The 20,682-nt window shown below is 41.9% G+C and overlaps 1 protein-coding gene across 1 annotated transcript; it reads left to right on the top strand.

Annotated features, from left to right (window-relative positions):
- Positions 1-83: 83 nt before the first annotated feature.
- Positions 84-15,031, top strand: LOC139460726 (methyltransferase-like protein 25B). The gene is made up of 11 exons (XM_071242203.1): positions 84-119; positions 748-867; positions 2,025-2,096; positions 2,344-2,565; positions 4,899-5,004; positions 6,596-7,198; positions 8,800-8,926; positions 10,367-10,458; positions 12,567-12,656; positions 13,958-14,052; positions 14,876-15,031. The coding sequence occupies exons 1-11, from the start codon at positions 84-86 to the stop codon at positions 15,029-15,031; spliced, it is 1,719 nt and encodes a 572-aa protein (XP_071098304.1).
- The last annotated feature ends 5,651 nt before the right edge of the window (positions 15,032-20,682 follow it).

The raw sequence follows: 20,682 nt of genomic DNA, 5'->3' as shown, positions 1-20,682 counted from the left end.
TTTACTGATTTCATGTATTGTACATGTGGGGAAAGGTTAATATTTTCCAGAGATATTCAACGAAACATAGGGTAAATAACAAGATGGCGGCGCCCACGTATCATGATTTGCTTGAAAAGGTAAACATTGGAAAAAAGCCCTGATAACTTCATTGAATCAACATTATTTCGAATTTGGACGAACAGAATAATATATTAGGCTTCAAACGAGTACAGTATTAAAACACAAAGGTGTATGGTGATTAAGATAAGGAAATCGATCTTAACAGCTGATTAACAGATAGGGAGCTTTTTCAGAGGAGGGGAGATAACTGTGATTATACAAGTGTCTTGAGCACTTAATCGAAACATGAGTGTGATCACTTGATCGAAACATGAGTGTTGAGAATATTAATGTTATGTTTTCAATTTCGTTTATGATTGCATTCACTGGACCGTTTCATTAATCAACATGATGATGTGCCCCAACTATGCAGTGTAGAATTGGGAATTAGTTAGAGGAATTATATATCGACCAAACAACAAACTCAATCATGTCAATTGGAGGATAAACAACAAGCTATGAGGAATTTACTGTACTTGACAGCTGAACATTTCACTTCGTAAACTTTTCAACTCACTTTGAATGAAAGAAGTGAACTGCAATGCTTTGGCTTTATTCTTTCTTTTTTCTTTCTGTCGCTATATGGCTGAAAAAATGCTGATGTGACATTAAATGTTAATTCACTCACTCATTCTTTCTTTCCAGACTAGAGAACAACCAATGTTCCAGGACCTGCTAAGATTTCTGTATGAGTTTGACTGGATACACAACTTTGTGACGACACGTTTTTTTGTAGACGAAGTGTGGCGACATATGCCTCAAGAGGTAAAATGTTTGTTAGTTGTTTAATGCCGCACCTCGCAATATTCCAGCTATATGACTGAGGTCTGTAAAAATTGAGTCTAGACTATTCTGTTGACAGTGGCGTGATGTTCTGACATTGTTGAATGTTGACAGTGGCATAATGTTCAGACATTGTGTTGAATGTTGACAGTGGCATAACATTCTCACATTGTTTTGAATTTTGACAGTGGCGTGATGTTCTGACATTGTGTTGAATGTTGACAGTGGCATGATGTTCAGACGTTGTGTTGAATGTTGACAGTGGCATGATATTCTGACATTGTGTTGAATGTTGACAGTGGCGTGATATTCTGACATTGTGTTGAATATTGACAGTGGCGTGATGTTGACATTTTGTTGAATGTTGACAGTGGTGTGATGTTCTGACATTGTGTTGAATGTTGACAGTGGCATAATGTTCAGACATTGTGTTGAATGTTGACAGTGGCATAACATTCTCACATTGTGTTGAATGTTGACAGTGGCGTGATGTTCTGACATTGTGTTGAATGTTGACAGTGGCATGATGTTCAGACGTTGTGTTGAATGTTGACAGTGGCATGATATTCTGACATTGTGTTGAATGTTGACAGTGGCGTGATATTCTGACATTGTGTTGAATATTGACAGTGGCGTGATGTTGACATTTTGTTGAATGTTGACAGTGGTGTGATGTTCTGACATTGTGTTGAATGTTGACAGTGGCGTGGTGTTCTGACATTGTGTTGAATGTTGACCATGAACGTTGACAGTGGCTTGATGTTGACATTTTGTTGAATGTTGACAGTGGTGTGATGTTCTGACATTGTGTTGAATGTTGACAGTGGCGTGATGTTCTGACATTGTGTTGAATGTTGACCATGAATGTTGACAGTGGCTTGATGTTGACATTTTGTTGAATGTTGACAGTGGCGTGATGTTCTGACATTGTGTTGAATGTTGACCATGAATGTTGTCAGTGGCATGATGTTGACATTTTGTTGAATGTTGAAAATGGCGTGATGTTGACATTTTGTTGAATGTTGACAGTGGCGTGATGTTCTGACATTGTGTTGAATGTTGACATTTTGTTGAATGTTGACAGTGGCGTGATATTCTGACATTGTGTTGAATGTTGCCATTTTGTTGAATGTTGACAGTGGCGTGATGTTCTGCTGGCCTTGACTGCAGAGGAGTTGAACCACCTGCCTTTTGAATTCCATAAGGAAAGGGTAAATAAACTCTCTGTTTACATCTTACATGGTCGTTGATTGTCTGTGCTGATGTTGTTGGAAACTCCTCACATAAAATAACTTGTTATATGAAGCTTCATGCATCCCAGAAGGACGTCAGCCCAGTTTGTTTAACATTTTAAAACTGTCCTTATCTGATTCTCAATATGGCTGCCATTTAAGTCACTCACTCAACCAGACATCCTCCCACACACTCACTCACTCACTCACTCTTCCTGTCATACAGGCTCACTTCCCTCCTTCACTGAAGAGGTTCCTGCAGATGTCACACAAACTGTCTCTGCTCAGGGATCAAGTCAACATCTTGGGCAAGAAGGCTGTAGACCCAAATCTGAAACGTGGAATGTCTCCAAAAAAACTTCATGAAGTTACTAATATGTCTGCTGTTGTCATGGAAACTTCATCCAAAGCTGGCTGTGATGTCATTGTAGATATAGGATCAGGATTGGTAAGACATCTATTGTAGTTTTTAGAAAATATGTTTATCCATATTTTATGGTGGAAAAAGAAATAGCCAAACTGTGCACCCATAAGGTGGGGTACCATTGTCTCACTTATGTTGTGTCTGTTGTGTCTGTGTTGTGTCTGTTGTGTCTGTGTTGTGTCTGTTGTGTCTGTTTTGTCTCTGTTGTGTCTGTGTTGTGTCTGTTGTGTCTGTGTTCATCTTCCTGAGGCAAGAGAGTTAACTGACTTAATAAGTCCAGTTTCCACCCTTGCCGAACTAGGCTGGAATTCCTGGGCTCGATCGTAGCGCCACCAGTGACTATTACGAGTTATGTCCTTTCTATGCCTCTCCTATGGACCAATCAGATTCAACCCCTCGTATCACTTGCGTTTGCTTCACACAAAATGGTGGCGCCCAGTCAGGACGATCTGATCAATAATCAAGATCAATATTGTGATAAAACGAGTCTTACATCGCGAAATGCATCAAATCACATGAGCACCTTGATAAAAAACATGAAAAGATTTGGAAAATATCTGCTTACAACGAGTTGGTGGTGCACATGCTTTGCAAATCCTGCAATCGACCGAAATCTGCATGACAGTTCATGAACCGGATTTCGATTTCGGTGCGTGATTATGATTGGACTATGCATAGACTCGTTAGTCCAGCCAAAATGTAACTCCATATTACCAGGCTAGTTCGGCAAGTGTGGAAACTGGACTTTTATAGCCAGTTAACTCACTTGCCTTGTGAAGATGGTCTGTGTTATGTAAAGACAAGGTTCGTGGAGGCTTTAAAACGCCTTGAATTTTAAGCTCCCTCTTGAAATGTCTTGATTTTTAATGTCAACATTGAAAATTCCTTGAAAAATTCTTCTAACCATATTTAGTTATATGCATATATGCAGCATATAAACAGCAAATGGACGGGACCCCAAAACAGTTGTTACATCTGTCAGTTCATTATAAGTGTGTTCGTTATAACAAGTTTACTGTATACATGTATGGCTTAGTTTATATTATCTGTTGGTTGCGAAAATACATATTATTGGAAAATTTGTGATACGGCTCCTCAGGTCTTTACGACTAATATATGGTGTGCCGGATTTAAAAATATACTTGTCAGACTAAGACTGTTTATTATAAGCGTGTTCGTTATAAACCTAGTTTACTGTATGGCTTAGTTTTTATTATCTGTTGGTTGTGAAAATACATCTTATTGGCAAATATGTGATACGGCTCCTCAGGTCTTATGACTAATATATGGTGTGCCGGATTTAAAAAATATACTTGACAGACTAAGACTGATAACCGAATTAAAAAAAGCCTTGAAAATAACAGTTGGCAGCCTTGTCTAAGCTATTATTATTATTGTTGTTGTAACTCAGAAGCCGTTAAATATTTCTCTACGAAACTTTGCATGTCTATCATACTCATGCTGAACTGGTACCTTTTGCTATTTAGGAATTTTATAAATTTTTATTTTTTACGTTTCCATGGCAACAAGTTGGACTTAGGTTCTATAAGGGTAGTGTTCGTTTCCGGACCGTAACTCAAAAACCATTAAATCCTTTCTTACAAAACTTTGCATGTCTACTAGGCACATACTGAACTGGTGCCTTTTGCTATTTAGGAGTTTTATAAATTTTTATTCTTTACGTTTCCATGGCAACAAGTTGGACCTAAGTTCTATAAGGGTGCTGTTTGTTTCCGGAGCGTAACTCAAAAACCCTTAAATGATTTCGTACAAAACTTTGCATGTTTCCCAGACACATACTGAACTGGTGCCTTTTGCTATTAGGAGTTTTATAAATTTTTATTTTTTACGCTTCCATGGCAACAAGTTGGACTTAGGTTCTATAAGGGTGGTGTTCATTTCCGGACCGTAACTCAAAAACCATTAAATACTTTCTTACAAAACTTTGCATGTCTACTAGGCACATACTGAACTGGTGCCTTTTGCTATTTAGGAGTTTTATAAATTTTTATTTTTTACGTTTCCATGGCAACAAGTTGGACCTAAGTTCTATAAGGGTGCTGTTTGTTTCCAGAGCGTAACTCAAAAACCGTTAAATGATTTCTTACAAAACTTTGCATGTTTACTAGGCACATACTGAACTGGTGCCTTTTGCTATTTAGGAGTTTTATAAATTTTTATTTTTTATGTTTCCATGGCAACCAGTTGGACCTAAGTTCTATAAGGGTGGTGTTCGTTTCCAGAGAGTAACTAAAAAACCGTTAAATACTTTCTTACAAAACTTTGCATGTCTACCAGGCACATACTGACTTTGTCAACTATACGCTTGTTATTATTATTTTGAACTGACCATGCAGGGTTACCTGGGCCAGGTGCTACACAAGTGCTATGGGTACTCGGTGGTTGGAGTGGAGGGTTGTGACGGACATGTGGAGCGGGCTGAGAAGAGATCCGCTAAACAAGGTATCATGTCCACGTGGCGTCAACCAGGATGTCCCAAGGGAAGAATAGGTCTTCAGCAACCCATGTTTGTTGTAAGATGCGATTAATGGGTGGTCAGGCTTGCTGACTTGGTTGATGCATATCATTGTATCTCATTCACATGGATTGATGCTCATGATGTCAATCACTGGATTGCCTGGTCATTTACAGCTGGAATATTTGTTTTTGTGTCAAAAGGAGAATTTATCGTTGTTGTGAAAAATGGTTATGTCATTAATTGCCAGTTGCTGACGCCCTCTGCCGACTCTCTATATATTCATGAGAAAAAAATGGTATGTCTTGAAGCTGTGATCGAAAGAATATTTGTCTCTCTCACAAATCACAGCCACCTCCACCTCATCCTCTATATCTTCAGGGGTCACATTTCCGAAAACCCACACTAACCCCCGGATTCATTCCCATGGTTCTCACAATCTCAAGGCCCGTGAAGATCCGGGGTAGAATAGGTCTTCAGCAACCCATGCTTGCCGTAAAAGGCGACTATGCTTGTCGTAAGAGGCGACTAACGGGATCGGGTGGTCAGGCTCGCTGACTTGGTTGATGCATGTCATCAATCCCGATTGCGTGGATCGATGCTCATGATACTAATCAGTGGATTGTCTGGTCCAGACTCGATTATTTACAGACCGCCGTCATATAGCTGGAATATTGCTGAGTGCGGCGTTAACCCAAACAAACAAACACAATCTCAAATTACCCAATCTTGATTTCCATTAGCCAATTTCATTGGCTATGCTACTAAGTCTAACGTACCAATCAGAATTGCCAGTTACAAACCAGCCTCCACGTTGGGTGGGCGATGTCAGCAGCATGATGGCCAGTCCTATTGATTATGACAGAGTTTGCGAGAATTTCAACTTTTTGATGTATAGGATGTCCTCATGTCCATTAAATCTGGCAGTGGCTTTGGTTTCTAGGCAATACGGGTTACCTCCCTTACTCATTTTCTTTTTCCTTATCTTGACGTTTGATTCGTTTGGTCGGTAAACATTCGTAGCCAACTCGTGTTATTCCAGGACAAGCCGAATAGCGACTCGTGTCCCTCTCATGGCCATTTTTGCGACCGGGTACCGTCTTAGCACGAACGGGCATACCTAAAACAATTGTCAACTCGTTACGTAATGGCTCACATATCTTTCCTCATATATTATATATATTTCAGATGCAATTTAAAGCACACCGGGACGTGCGGAACTAAACAGTATGATTGAACACATTTAACTGTGTATTGGGTATATTTTTAGATGCAAGACATGTATAAAATCAAAAAATATTTCTGTGGGATTCTTTGACAAAGAACTTGAAATCATACACGCATTCTGATTGGTTATGGAAAGGGGCGAGTGGTGACGAATGGGTCGGTAAAATGTTCATGAAAATGAGGGGCAGGTAATTTAAGATCGCTAAAACCTCGTGATTGGGGGTAGTGATCCATGGGGTAGTGAAGGTTTACCAAAATGCGAGCCCTGGAGATACTGAGGACGCCTTCAACCCCCAGAAAGTTAAAAATGTCAATCCCTATTGTTTAGCTCCTACTGAATAATTATTTCAGATCTCCAAGATGGCTGCATTCACAATGTCACCTTCAACCTACAGCAGACAGGGGAACATCTCCACATGTTTCATGACAAAGTATCCAAGGCTCTGAGATATCTAAAGCCATGTGTTCACTCACAGACAGCAGTTCAGGATCCATGTCAAGTTGATTCAAAACTGAAATCTGAAAGGGACACACGATGCCAGGCTGGTGTTAGTCCTCAAGATGAGAACCCAAATTTGGACAATAAATATTCTGGGATGCAATTATGTGAAAAGATGTATCGTGGAAGGAATATCTGTTTATGCAATGATGTGTCTGATAACACAGCCAGGACTGTTGTTAATGCCTCTGGAATGTGTCCTGGTGGAAATGAATCAACTCAAACATCACCGAACCTGCCTAAAAATGACATCCGGCAAGAATATCCTGGAGGTGAAGCAGAGACCAGTCATGTGCATGTGGATGCACTTTCTGAAGAGAGACGTGTGTGTATGATCGGCCTTCACTGCTGTGGGGACCTAACTCCCACAATGCTTTGGTACTTCCTGCACATGTCCAGTGTCCGGGCACTGTGTCTAGTGAGCTGCTGTTACCACAAGATGTCCTTTGATGAAGGTAGGTCACAAATAGGGATTACAATATGAGCATGTGTGTCATACTTATCCTTTTGAGCTCCCCTTTAGGAAAATACACTGATCACCACCGCTGTCCTGGGAAACCACAATTTATCGAAGGACGTTATAATGTTCTTGAATGATCCTTGCTCTGTTGATAAATGATATGATCCTTGAAGGAGTGAAACGAAGACTTTTATTTGTCGTCAATGTAATGAATACAGGGCGCCGCCATTGATACTGGCTTGCACATAGTCAATCCCCAAAACGAGACCCTGACCTCTGACCCATACATATGCATATAATTACAAACCTTGATTGCATATGTAGCGGCCATAAAATTTCCGAGTCCCGTGATGGGATTCGAACCACGGACCTTCTGATCAGAGGTCGGACGCCTTGTCCACATAACAAAAGAGGTTAACCCCGTCAGCAAGCTGACAAGATAAGGATGTCATCTGTGGGATGACTCAACGCCCTGCTACACCTTCCCCCGTCAACAGAGGGCTCATCCCGGGCCGCATAGTAGGGTACTGAGGCTTATTGTGCTCAAGTTTAATATGAACGTGCTCAGCCCCACGTTGGGCGCCAATGTAGCGGCCATAAAATTTCCGAGTCCCGTGATGGGATTCGAACCACGGACCTTCTGATCAGAGGTCGGACGCCTTGTCCACATGACCAAAGAGGTTAACCCCGTCAGCAAGCTGACAAGATAAGGATGTCATCTGTGGGATGACTCAACGCCCTGCTACACATATACACTACAGATGTCATATCTAGTGTGACGTCATCATGGTCATTCCGACCTTTCCTCACAGTAAGATTTGAATGTTGTTCAGGTGACTGTAACTGAAACAATATACTGGTGCAGGAGAAGTGATATGTGCGCAAGTGCACATACAGTTATTATGAACTTGATTATTTCTAACTTTAAGGTTAATAATACATTTAAATGCTTAGATATCCATCCTATATATTTAGTGAGCGAGTGAGTATGGTTTTAAGCCGCTTTTAGCAAAATTCCAGCAATATCATGTCGGGGGACACCAGAAATGTTTTTCACACATTGTGCCCATTTCGGGAATCGAACCCGGGTCTTCGGTGTGACAAGCGAACGCTTTAACCACTAGGCTACCCGACCGCCCCTCCTATATATTTAGCTCACCTGACTGAACTCAGGTGAGCTCATATTGTCACATGTTGTTTGTTGACTGTCCAACTGTCTGTCTGTCAGTCCATCATTAATAACTAACCCAGTAATAAATGGCTTGTAAAGTTAACACAAGCACAGGGAAGTTAGGGTAGCCTAGTGGTTAAAGCATTCTCTCGCACGCTGAGGACCCAGGTTCGATTCCCGACATGGGTACAATGTATGAAGCCCATTTCTGGTGTCCCCCGACGTGATATTGCAGGAATATTGCTGAAAAAAAGCGGCGTAAAACCATACTCACTCACTCACTATTTTCTAGAAAATAACAAATTAGAAATTAACGAATCCCAGCAACCAACAGAATAGCATCCCCACACCTAGACACAAGGCTGATGAACTTCATGATTTACTATGATATGACTGATCCTTCAATACCTTGTATTTCTCTTCAGAGACCAGCGAGTTCAACAGCTTTCCTCTGAGTGAGGGTTGTCGGATAGCCTACGCTGACATGAAACGGCAACACCCTGGCTGGAGCCTTCGCCCTGTCAGCTTGAGACTAGCAGCCCAGGAAACTAGGTATGTGGTCTCCTTGAGACTAGCAGCCCAGGAAACTAGGTATGTGGTCTCCTTGAGACTAGCAGCCCAGGAAACTAGGTATGTGGTCTCCTTGAGACCAGCAGCCCAGGAAACTAGGTATGTGGTCTCCTTGAGACTAGCAGCCCAGGAAACTAGGTATGTGGTCTCCTTGAGACTAGCAGCCCAGGAAACTATGTATGTGGCCTCCTTGAGACTAGCAGCCCAGGAAACTAGGTATGTGGCCTCCTTGAGACTAGTAGCCCAGGAAACTAGGTATGTCACCTCATTGAGACTAGCAGCCCAGGAAACTAGGTATGTGCTCTCCTTGAGACTTGCAGCCCAGGAAACTAGGTATGTGGCCTCCTTGAGACTAGCAGCCCAGGAATCTAGGTATGTGGCCTCCTTGAGACTAGCAGCCCAGGAAACTAGGTATGTCACCTCATTGAGACTAGCAGCCCAGGAAACTAGGTATGTCACCTCATTGAGACTAGCAGCCCAGGAAACTAGGTATGTCACCTCATTGAGACTAGCAGCCCAGGAAACTAGGTATGTGGCCTCCTTCAGACTAGCAGCCCAGGAAACTAGGTATGTGGCCTCCTTGAGACTAGCAGCCCAGGAAACTAGGTATGTGGCCTCCTTGAGACTAGCAGCCAGGAAACTAGGTATGTGGCCTCATTGAGACTAGCAGCCCAGGAAACTAGGTATGTGCTCTCCTTGAGACTTGCAGCCCAGGAAACTAGGTATGTGGCCTCCTTGAGACTAGCAGCCCAGGAATCTAGGTATGTGGCCTCCTTGAGACTAGCAGCCCAGGAAACTAGGTATGTCACCTCATTGAGACTAGCAGCCCAGGAAACTAGGTATGTCACCTCATTGAGACTAGCAGCCCAGGAAACTAGGTATGTGGCCTCCTTCAGACTAGCAGCCCAGGAAACTAGGTATGTGGCCTCCTTCAGACTAGCAGCCCAGGAAACTAGGTATGTGGCCTCCTTGAGACTAGCAGCCAGGAAACTAGGTATATGGCCTTGAGACCAGCAGCTCAGGAAACATATTGTTGACTGTCTGATGTTGTTACCTCTCTGATATTGTTGACTGTCTGATATTGTTGACTGTCTGATGTTGTTACCTCTCTGATATTGTTGACTGTCTGATATTGTTGGCTGTCTGATGTTGTTACCTCTCTGATATTGTTGACTGTCTGATATTGTTGACTGTCTGATGTTGTTACCTCTCTGATATTGTTGACTGTCTGATATTGTTGACTGTCTGATGTTGTTACCTCTCTGATATTGTTGACTGTCTGATATTGTTGACTGTCTGATGTTGTTACCTCTCTGATATTGTTGACTGTCTGATGTTGTTACCTCTCTGATATTGTTGGCTGTCTGATGTTGTTGACTGCCTGATGTTGTTGACTGTCTGATATTGTTGACTGTATGGCAGGTCTCGATGGAGGGCTCAGACCAAGACAGACCACGACACCCATGTTAGACATGTTGCTTATAGAGGCATTCTAGAGGCATTCTTTATGGAAGGTGAGTGGACGGTAAATATTTAATCACCTATTGTAGCCCGAAGATGAGGAATTACCTGTAATTTGGGCAAAGCCAATCAGTTCGAATACTCATATCTCATATTGTGTAAACAATTAATTGTTAATACTGTTAAAACTGATTTTACCCACTGTGTTGATCAGAGGCAAAATTGCTATCCAGGTTAAATATATTTATTCCTCCTTCGAGTTACATCCCTTTGACAAATCAGGATCCAATGACCATGGGTTTAAATCCCACATTATGAATTTGGTTTGGTAGCTAAATACCAATGGTTTACCAAATGTCTACACATCTAAGACTTGCATCGCTTTGGGCTTTCATCCCTAGTGTAGAGCATGAGTTTATGGGTTTGAAGCCCAGATCCGCCTTGAATCCAGGTTTGTCAGCACCAACCTGTGTCTGTGGGTTTCACCAAAGTGGTAAGGTCTAAGACATGCATCATTCAGGATTTCCTCCCACGTGAAGCTGACACAAGGTGATATGCATCTTCCCGAGGCAAGAGAGTTAACTGACTATATAAAGTCCAGTTTCCAACCTTGCCGAACTAGGCTGGAATTATGGAGTTACATTTTGGCTGGACTAACGAGTCTATGCATAGTCCAAACAAAATCGCGCAATGAAATCGAAATCTGGTTCGTGAACTGTCATGAAGATTTCAGTCGATTGCAGGATTTGCAAAGCATGTGCACCGTCAACTCGTTGTCAGCAGATATTTTCCAAATCTTTTCATGTTTTTAATCAAGGTCCTCGAGTGATTTGATGCACCTCGCAATGTAAGACCCGTTTTATGACAATATAGACCTTGATGATCGGCCATATATTCTTGACTGGGCGCCACCGTTTTGTTTGAAACAAATGCAAGTGATGGAATCTGATTGGTCCATAGGAGAGGCTTAGAAGGGACATAACTCATGATAACCACTGGTGGCGCTACGATCGAGCCCAGGAATTTCAGCCAAGTTCGGCAAGGGTGGAAACTGGACTTTTAAAGTCAGTTAACTCCCTTGCCTCGGGAAGATGGGTGATATGAGTCAAATACGAAGGGGTATCTAAAACTTATGCCTCTTTGATGATGCTGATTTAGCAGCCTATGTTGGTCGTAAGAGGCGACTAAATGCATCTGGTGATCAGCCTTGGTGACTTGGATGATGACGGGTCATCGTACCCCGGGTGTGGGTGTGTAGAGTGAGTGAGTATGGTTTTACGCCGCTTTTAGCAATATTCCAGCAATATCACGGCAGAGGACACCAGAAATGGGCGTCACACATTGTACCCATGTCAGGAATTAAACCCGGGTCTTAGGTGTGAAGAGCGAACGCTTTAACCAGTAGGCTACCTGACCGCCCCTCACCCATATGAGAATAGAACCAGGCTGTGGATGGCGTCAATGTTTTCTTTTCTGGTAGTGGTGGTTGATCATCTTCCAAACTCTCTCTCCCATGTAGTGTTCGAAATAACTGCCTGCCCACCTGCCCGTGGCTGGCAACATTTCTGTTGGGCTGCATGAAGTTTTCCTCCAGCTGCCTGACTGTCTTGCCGATAATTTTAAGACTACTTATGTATTTGGTTTTATTATCACTCCTTGTAGATTCTGAAGTAATTGTTTGCATTATTTCAACTGAATCAAGATCTGATTTGTCTTATTTTTTGCGATTTTTCAATATTTATAATGTGTAAATGTGGCCAGGCAACTTTGAAGATTGGCAGGCAACATTTATGGGTCACCTGCCCAACTGTCTTTTGGGGTTTAATAATTATTTCAAACACTGCTCCCATGCTGAAATTCCTTCAACCAATGCTTTATTGTGGCACATGAAACTGCATGCAAGCATTCATCAATATTTTTTAGTGATTGAACTTCTAGGGTATTTGATGACTGTAATCAATTATTGATGAAGTTATCAACAAGTCATTGGACTGCAGCATGCCAGATTGTGACATAGGACTCAATGAACACAGATCAATATTATTATATGTCACATGTAAGCTAACATTTACCTACACAAGCCAGTCTCCAAACGTTCCTTGTACAGTTCAAGTCAGAGTTAATCCCAACTCACTCACTCACCCATTTACTCTTGTGTCAGCTGAGGTCGGCCAACTGGACAGAAAAGTCATCAGGAAGGCAGACTTCTCCAGCTTTGATGCTTTCTCCACATCAATCGTCACAGGTCTAGGTAGGTCTCCAAGTCCATCGTCACAGGTCTAGGTAGGTCTCCCAGTCCATCGTCACAGGTCTAGGTAGGTCTCCCAGTCCATCGTCACAGGTCTAGGTAGGTCTCAACATAAATCGTCACAGGTCGAGGTAGGTCTCCCAGTCCATCGTCACAGGTCTTGGTAGGTCTCAACATAAATCGTCACAGGTCGAGGTAGGTCTCTCAGTCCATCGTCACAGGTGTATGTAGGTCTCAACATAAATCGTCACAGGTCGAGGTAGGTCTCCCAGTCCATCGTCACAGGTCTTGGTAGGTCTCAACATAAATCGTCACAGGTCGAGGTAGGTCTCCCAGTCCATCGTCACAGGTCTAAGTAGGTTTCCCAGTCCATCGTCACAGGTCTTGGTAGGTCTCAACATAAATCGTCACAGGTCGAGGTAGGTCTCTCAGTCCATCGTCACAGGTGTATGTATGTCTCTCAGTCTATTGTCACAGGTCTAGGTAGGTCTTCCAGTCCATCGTCACAGGTCTAGGTAGGTCTCCCAGTCCTTCATTACCAGTGCTGTAGCATTCTTTGATATGCACTTGGCAACAACTAACTGTTCCAAGCACAAGACAGAAAAGGTGTGCTGCCCAAAGGAAGTTTTACATGAGATAGTTGTAGTAGTTGTAGTTGGTGAATTTGTTCCTCAGTTTGATGATGTGACTTTTTCCATTGGTATGCAATCTCTCCGTGTCTAGATTAGTACTCACCGCGATGTACAACCTCCACTCACATTTGTAGGACCATCAGCCATTTGTGGCTTAAAGGGAATCTTAGGGTTGTCGGCCCGTTAAGATACAGGGTAGAATAGGTCTTCAGCAACACATGCTTGCCGTAAAAGGTGACTATGCTTGTCGTAAAAGGCGACCAATGGGATTGGGTGGTTAGGCTCGCTGACTTGGTTGATGTATGTCATTGATCCCAATTGCCTGGATTGATGCTCATGTTGTCATGTGGTCCAGACTCAATTACTTACAGACCGCCGCCATATAGCTGGAATATTGCTGAGTGCGGCGTTCAGCTAAAAACAAAGAAATTTAGGGTTGTCATGAGTATTATATAAACTGAAAACCGATTATGTTTCTAGGTTTGTCAGCACCATACCCATGCTCATGGGTTTCACCGAAGTGGTAAATGTCTGAGACCTGTATCACTTGGGGTTTTCCACCCATATTTAGCTGACACTCCGTGATGTAACTGGAATACTGTTCAAAGCGGCATTAAAAACCTAACTCACTCACTCACTCACCATGTGTCTGTGACTGCTCTTGCTTTTCAGATGTCAGCAATGAGGTCAGGGCTGAATATTTGCGTCACCTTCAAGAGCTGCACACGAGACACGTTCAACACTTCTGCTATGTGGAGGTCATCACTGTGAGTAGCTGCTGATTAAAGTTGAAGCCAGATAAACAGTTTAACCAGCACCTCTAGGTGGCTGCAGATGTAACAGCTCCGTGCTACTCCAGTTTGTGGTCATTTTCCCGAGGCAAGTGAGTTAACTGACTATAAAAGTCCAGTTTCCACCCTTGCTGAACTAGGCTGGTATTATGGAGTTACAAAATCACACACCGAAATCGAAATCCGTTTCGTAAAGTGTCATGCATAGTTCGGTCAACTGCAGGATTTGCAAGGCATGTGCACCGCTAACTCGATGTCAACAAATATTTTCTATATCTTTTCATGTTTTTAATCAAGGTGCTCATGTGATTTGATGCACTTCGCGATGTAATACTCGTTTGATCACAATATAGATCTTGATTATCGATCAGGTTGTCTTGACTGGGCGCCACCGTTTTGTTTGAAGCAAATGCTAGTGATACGAGAGGTTGAATCTGATTGGTCAATAGGAGAGGCATAGAAAGGACATTACTCGTAATAGCCACTGGTGGCGCTAGGATCGAGTCCAGGAATTCCATCCAAGTTCGGCAAGGGTGGAAACTGGACTTTTAAAGTCAGTTAACTCTCTTGCCTCGGGAAGATGGTTTGTGGTTTGCCAGATGCCACTTGTACTGACTCCTTATTGTGTTCTGTGAGACTATGGCTTGTCAGTGTCTGCAGATGCTGCTACTATGTTCTGTAAGTGTCTACAGGTGCTTGTACTGACTATGTTCTGTTCTGTCAATGTCTGCAGGTTCTACTACCATGTTGTTTGTCAGTGCCTGCAGGTGCTTGTACTGACTATGTTCTGTTCTGTCAGTGTCTGCAGGTGCTTGTTCAGCCGGTCCTGGAGACGCTGCTTCAACTAGACAGACACACATACCTCACGGACCACGGCGTCACTGCTCAACTCGTGCCCATATTCCAGGAGAATGTATCTCCCAGGAACATTGCACTCATAGCTAATAAACAATAAAAATCATTGAGTTTCCATCATTAAACCTCACATGGACTCCCACTGAAGCGGCTGTAGTTCGGAATTTCAGCAATACTGTTCAAATCAGAATTAAACCCAACTAACTCCCTAGGAATCATTTGTTTTACCTCAATCCAGTCTTTGTATGAAATAGAAACAATGTGTGTAGCATCGCAGCAGTGAATGGGCCCTTGGTTTATGAGCTCTGTGCACTTCTAGCAATTAAGGAACTTTGGTTGAACATGTAATTTGAGTGCACACTGAATTATTGGCGGGCTCAACAACTGTTTAGTTCCAGGATACTGCTTTGGACATGGATACAACACAGCGTAAATATTTATTATATCACTACTCTACCATGACACTGAAGAATGCTTGATTCTGATTGGTTTAAAAGAGGTTTCCTTTTGGCTACGGAGACCCCTTTGAAATATATGCCTCACACAAAAAAACCGTGTGCATGATTGCTTCGATGGCCTACATATCGATTCATAAAAAATGGCTGCCAATCGATCACCCAACAGAAACTGTAAAACATCAATATTTTTCCTATTACACGATAGGTCTCTAATAATACAAGCCAGGCGAAATTAATAGACCACCTAATAGGGGCCTAGAGGAAATACGGTAGTTTGACATCGGATATGATGTTCTTGGCTGTAACACTAAATGCTTCGATAAAGACATAAAGAGACTTTACGAAGGCATATCTTTTGCATACAAATGAAATGTTTATGAAACTGTTAGGGACATTTTCTATGCCGACCAGAATCAGAACAGGCTATTTCCTCAATGAAACAACCGACAATGAAAGTAGCACATATAATTATTTAAAAAAAATGTTAGAAGAAGAACTTTATTCATGAGAACATTGTATTGTCTTCCCAAACGTGATTTAGATTCTAGCAGTCATCAGTTTACCGATCCAACACTAAGGCACAGTCTTGTAAAATACTGGACAAAATTGAGATCCAAGATTCAAAGTTTATTACTTCTGCGCACGTTAGTGTGCATGGATGTATTTGGTTAAAGGCTACAACAAAACAAAACAAAGGAATTACTCCTCATGCAAGAAGGAAAACATACATGTACGTTGGTACTTTTACCGCCGTGTGGTAGACTATAACTTTATATAAATCCGAATCACCCCAGCATAGCATATATACTGAAAGAAGCGTCAGAGCAATCATTAAGCATATCCCAAAACAGCAAACATCTAAAAACACACTACGTGGAGATTTTAAGTGCGCATCATAAGATTTACACGTTGTTTCTGATGCTACATTGTACACTAGAATTTTAACATACCGAATAAACACAAAATATAGCATAAGCTACATCCAAAACATATTTAAAAGGTTCTTAACGATATAATTAATAAACTTAGACCATGGATGGCTGAAATTCGACCTGATATAGCATGCAATGCTGAAAACTAATGTGGGGAACCCACGGGACCAATGTTGCTGTTGCCACGGACGAACGTTCTAAACAGGCACTTCCGGTCCTAAGCGAACCGCATGATTGCGATCCACTAAATTGTTTACAGAATTTTTTGGGATCGCTGTCCATTGCCATCTCCATCAACCACCATCGTTAGGATTTGGCAGGAGGGTATTTGAAAGTCCATCAGAAAACAGTCTTCCCATAGAAAGGTGAAAACATTGAAGTCACGGCACACTTGATCATAGCAACTTATCAGACTTGATGAAATTCATTTCAGAACACCCAAAGGCGATAAAAGATGGTACTTGTCGTTACCCTGTCTGGCGCTCGGCATTAAGGGGCTAAAACAAGGACTGGTTGGCTCGGAGTCAGTATACTGTGTCTGAGTGGGGTATTCATGTTAAACTGTGGCATGGTATCTCAGTGAGCTAGCACTATAAATCGGCATCAGCCCGGACTAGTACAAGCAGCCACACACACACATACACGTGCATGCACGTCGCTATATAAGTGCAATAATCTTGGACGCGACGTTAAACCCCTTTTCACCTCACCTCACCATTTCAGAACACGCACAATTTAGAAAATCATACACGATCCACTGTTTCTGGGCCACCTACTATCATTTTAATTTTCTTTCACACCCTGGCGTTAAATCCGTGAAATCTTGAAATTGACTGGTGAAATGAGACCCCTACTGTCAAATCAGCCGGCTCCTTTGCAGCCTAAAAAGCGACTGTTCAGTCATACTCCAGTTCATTGGTAATCACATTGTACCAGCAGGCGCATTCCCACTAAATCTACAGGTTAATGTTGAACCACGTCATAGATCGGGGTTGTCATCTTGCTTGGTGTTAATTGTCTGAGGCAAGAGGAATGTAAAGAACAACATTGGCAACCATTTACAGTTGTGAGGTGTGGGTAACCGTGATGTAGGTCAAGTTCTGCCACATCCAAGTTCGGGATGGAGAGGCATTTTTTATGATTTATATTATTCACTTGGGGTAATTGCTAACTAACTACAGTAAACTACGGTTATAACGAACACGCTTATAACGAACTAACGGATATAACGAACTAACTTTTTAGTCCCGACTGTATGCTGTAGTTATGCTGTATATATGCTTATAACGAATTACGGTTATAACGAACTAACATCAGTAGTCCCTTTGAGTTCGTTATAACCGTAGTTTACTGTAATAAGACTTACACACATTAAATAATTAGTAGAATGTTAATTCATAAAGTTTGCTGGAGAAACATATTCGTTTAGCATTTTTAAAACTATTTCTACAACCTGTCATCCCCACAATGGAAATGGCATATTCGATTTCCAAGAAATGACTTGGTGAGTCCAAACAGTGCACAACAGGTTACCACGAAATTTAAACATGTATCTTTGGACTTCGTTTTGAGGGTTATTTGTCAAATTCTTTTTGAAAAACTATGTGTTTTGAAGACTTATTTTGAACCACTCAAAACTATGGGTATTTTAATGTTAACTTTAGTAATATTTGTTACATATATTACTACATGTGACCCCTTTTCAGAATGTTCTAAGACTGGGTCATACCCTAAGACTGGGTCATATCCTGTGTAGTTTTGCGCTGCAAGAGAGCACACCAAACAAATCAGCAGCATCGGGACCAAAACACAAAATTCCTAAAGCTCTAGGCTCAATGACTAAGAGCAGATAATTGAAAAATATTTCACTTTTACCAGCAACTTTACCGTAAACCAATTGTTCTGATGGCTTCGAAATTCTCCATGCAGCAGTGACATCAGATGCTGCATCCTGTATATCCCCAGGACTGGCATTTCGGTAAACCTAAACTAGCCGTGTGTAGTTTGTTTTGCGTAGGTTTGCCAAAATGGGACTACTAGAGATATAGAGGATACAGGCATCGTCTCATGTCGCTAAATGGCATCGTTTGGCAGGCATGTTAGATTTAAAAGTCTTGACCATGCATTTTGCCATTTTTCTCAGAGCTTGTCTGCCCAAATCTGATCCGTCGAACTTTCCTATCATACCTTTCCAAACTCTACATACTTTGTGTAAATTGTCAGAAAACATGTTGAGATATATCTTCAATGGCCGCTATACTTCTGGGCGAATGTAGGGTCTGGGTGATATGTAGAAAATCACGTGATGTGGCGGCCATATTGGTTTCAACATGTTCAGAGCTTATTTGACTTTTTGTAGGGTAGTAATCTTCTGCAATCGTTTCCTCAGAATTGAGCAGTGGCAGTAATATCATAATTTGCAGAGATGGGTCGGCGCCATTTCAGATTTTACTTAAAAGTGTGCTTTTAAAATTCGTATCTTTACTGGTTTTCCACAGATAAGCGGCCATTTTGGATTCTACTTAAACTACTTAAACTTGATGTGTCTGCAAAGGCTCCTCATAGAAGACGCATCATCAATTGACGCTGAACATTCCGCGTTCTTAGTTGTCTCTTCGTTTGGCCGCCATATTGGATTAATTCATAATAAAAGCAGCATAAAACATTTTATATCTCGGATGCTATTGGAAAACGCCTTCCAGATTGGCATGTAACACTGATCAATTTCAACTCTAGTGCTACGGTAGTGAAGCTTCTAATAATACTGCATGAACGTTTGTGTTTGACTTTACGCCAGTTCCTCCGTCAGTGTAAAGGCACTAACCAGGGTTTTCAAAGTATTTTATTGACATTTCTTTTGACACAAAGACGAGGCGTCAATAAAATTTGGCAAAGAATCCCATTAACAGCCTTCACATCGACGGAGGATCTGGTGTAAAGTAAAACAAAACCATGGCAATTTGTTTATTTATTCTCGCAAGCCCATTATTGTGAACGTTTTCTTGTTAAAGGTAGTGTGATACTTAATTACATATGACGGGGATTACAATGAACTTTGTGCCTTGTTCACCTTGCACCACAGACTTTTCAATGTTGTTGACTGAACTTGAGTGATGGGTTCTTTTTATCTGAGGTATATATGTTTCCCGAAAACACCGAGTGAAAAAGTTAAATCCTTAAATATGAGCTTTGCAATCACTTGAGGTGAAGTTATTGGACTTTCAGTTGAAAAGTGTCCGGCAGGCATTCTTTAGTTCAAAAGCGAAAGTGACATAATCCAAAAAGGAAGCACAAATATCTTAGTTACACGGTAAGGTTTGTTTAAGGACGCACTCAGCAATATCCCAGCCATATGACGCCGGTCTGTAAATAATCGAGTCTGGACCAGACAATCCAGTGATTGACACCATGAGCATCGATCAAAGCAAATGGATACGATGGGATACATCAGCCAAGTCAGCGAGCCTGACCACCCGATCCCATTAGGCTCCTCTTTTACGACAAGCATAGGTTGCTGAAGACCTGTTCTATCCCGGATCTTCACGGGTCACAAGGTAAGGCACAGCCATAATCCTTTCACCTTTGGAGTTATAATATAATGAGCATCTGTTTTCTGAAACCACAAGTGACATAATCCAAACCGGAAGTACTCAACACTTTGTAACGAACTAAGCTAGAACCATGAGAATTCCATTTTCAATCCGAATCGAGTGAGGAAGTGTTTCCCTACACCGGAAGTGACATAATCCAAACTTAAAGTGCCAATAAACTGAGACAGATCCATGGGACGCTCAGAATTATATTTCCTGTTTGTAGTTGGGGGCACGGGTGGCCCAGTCGTCTGAGGCGCCGCGATTCGCTGTGCAGAGTTGCGTCCCTTGGGCACACCAGAAACCTATGGTTGTGGGTTCCTATCCCGGTTCGTCCCGATTATGTTTCTAGGTTGTCAGCACCATACCGTGATCGTGGGTTTCACCGAAGTGGTAAACGTCTGAGACCTACATCACTTCAGGCTTTCCTCCCACATTAAGCTGACACGCCGTGATGTAACTGGAATACTGTTAAAAGCGGCTTTAAACCCAACTCACTCACTCACTCACTCAGAATTAGGGTTTCATTGGAGTAAGAAAGTGTTTTGTCAAATCGGAAGTCAGACAATTCAAATACAAATGGCTTTATTGTAAAACGAGCTATTACTTTATGAAACTTTCAGCTTTATAATAAGACCCTGTTTCCGAAACCGCGAATGACATAACACAAAAACAGGAAGAAGTAACAATTTTGTTATGAACTGAGCAAGAACTATGGGGCTTTGTGGCTTAAGGTTCTGATTGCTGATTGTAGTACCACCCAAAGACCCC

This window comes from Haliotis cracherodii, unplaced genomic scaffold, assembly GCF_022045235.1.
Source record: "Haliotis cracherodii isolate W230 unplaced genomic scaffold, xgHalCrac1.p SCAF_14, whole genome shotgun sequence".
Taxonomy (NCBI): domain Eukaryota; kingdom Metazoa; phylum Mollusca; class Gastropoda; order Lepetellida; family Haliotidae; genus Haliotis; species Haliotis cracherodii.
Note: the sequence above shows the minus strand (reverse complement) of the source record. Positions and strands in the feature narration are given on the sequence as shown.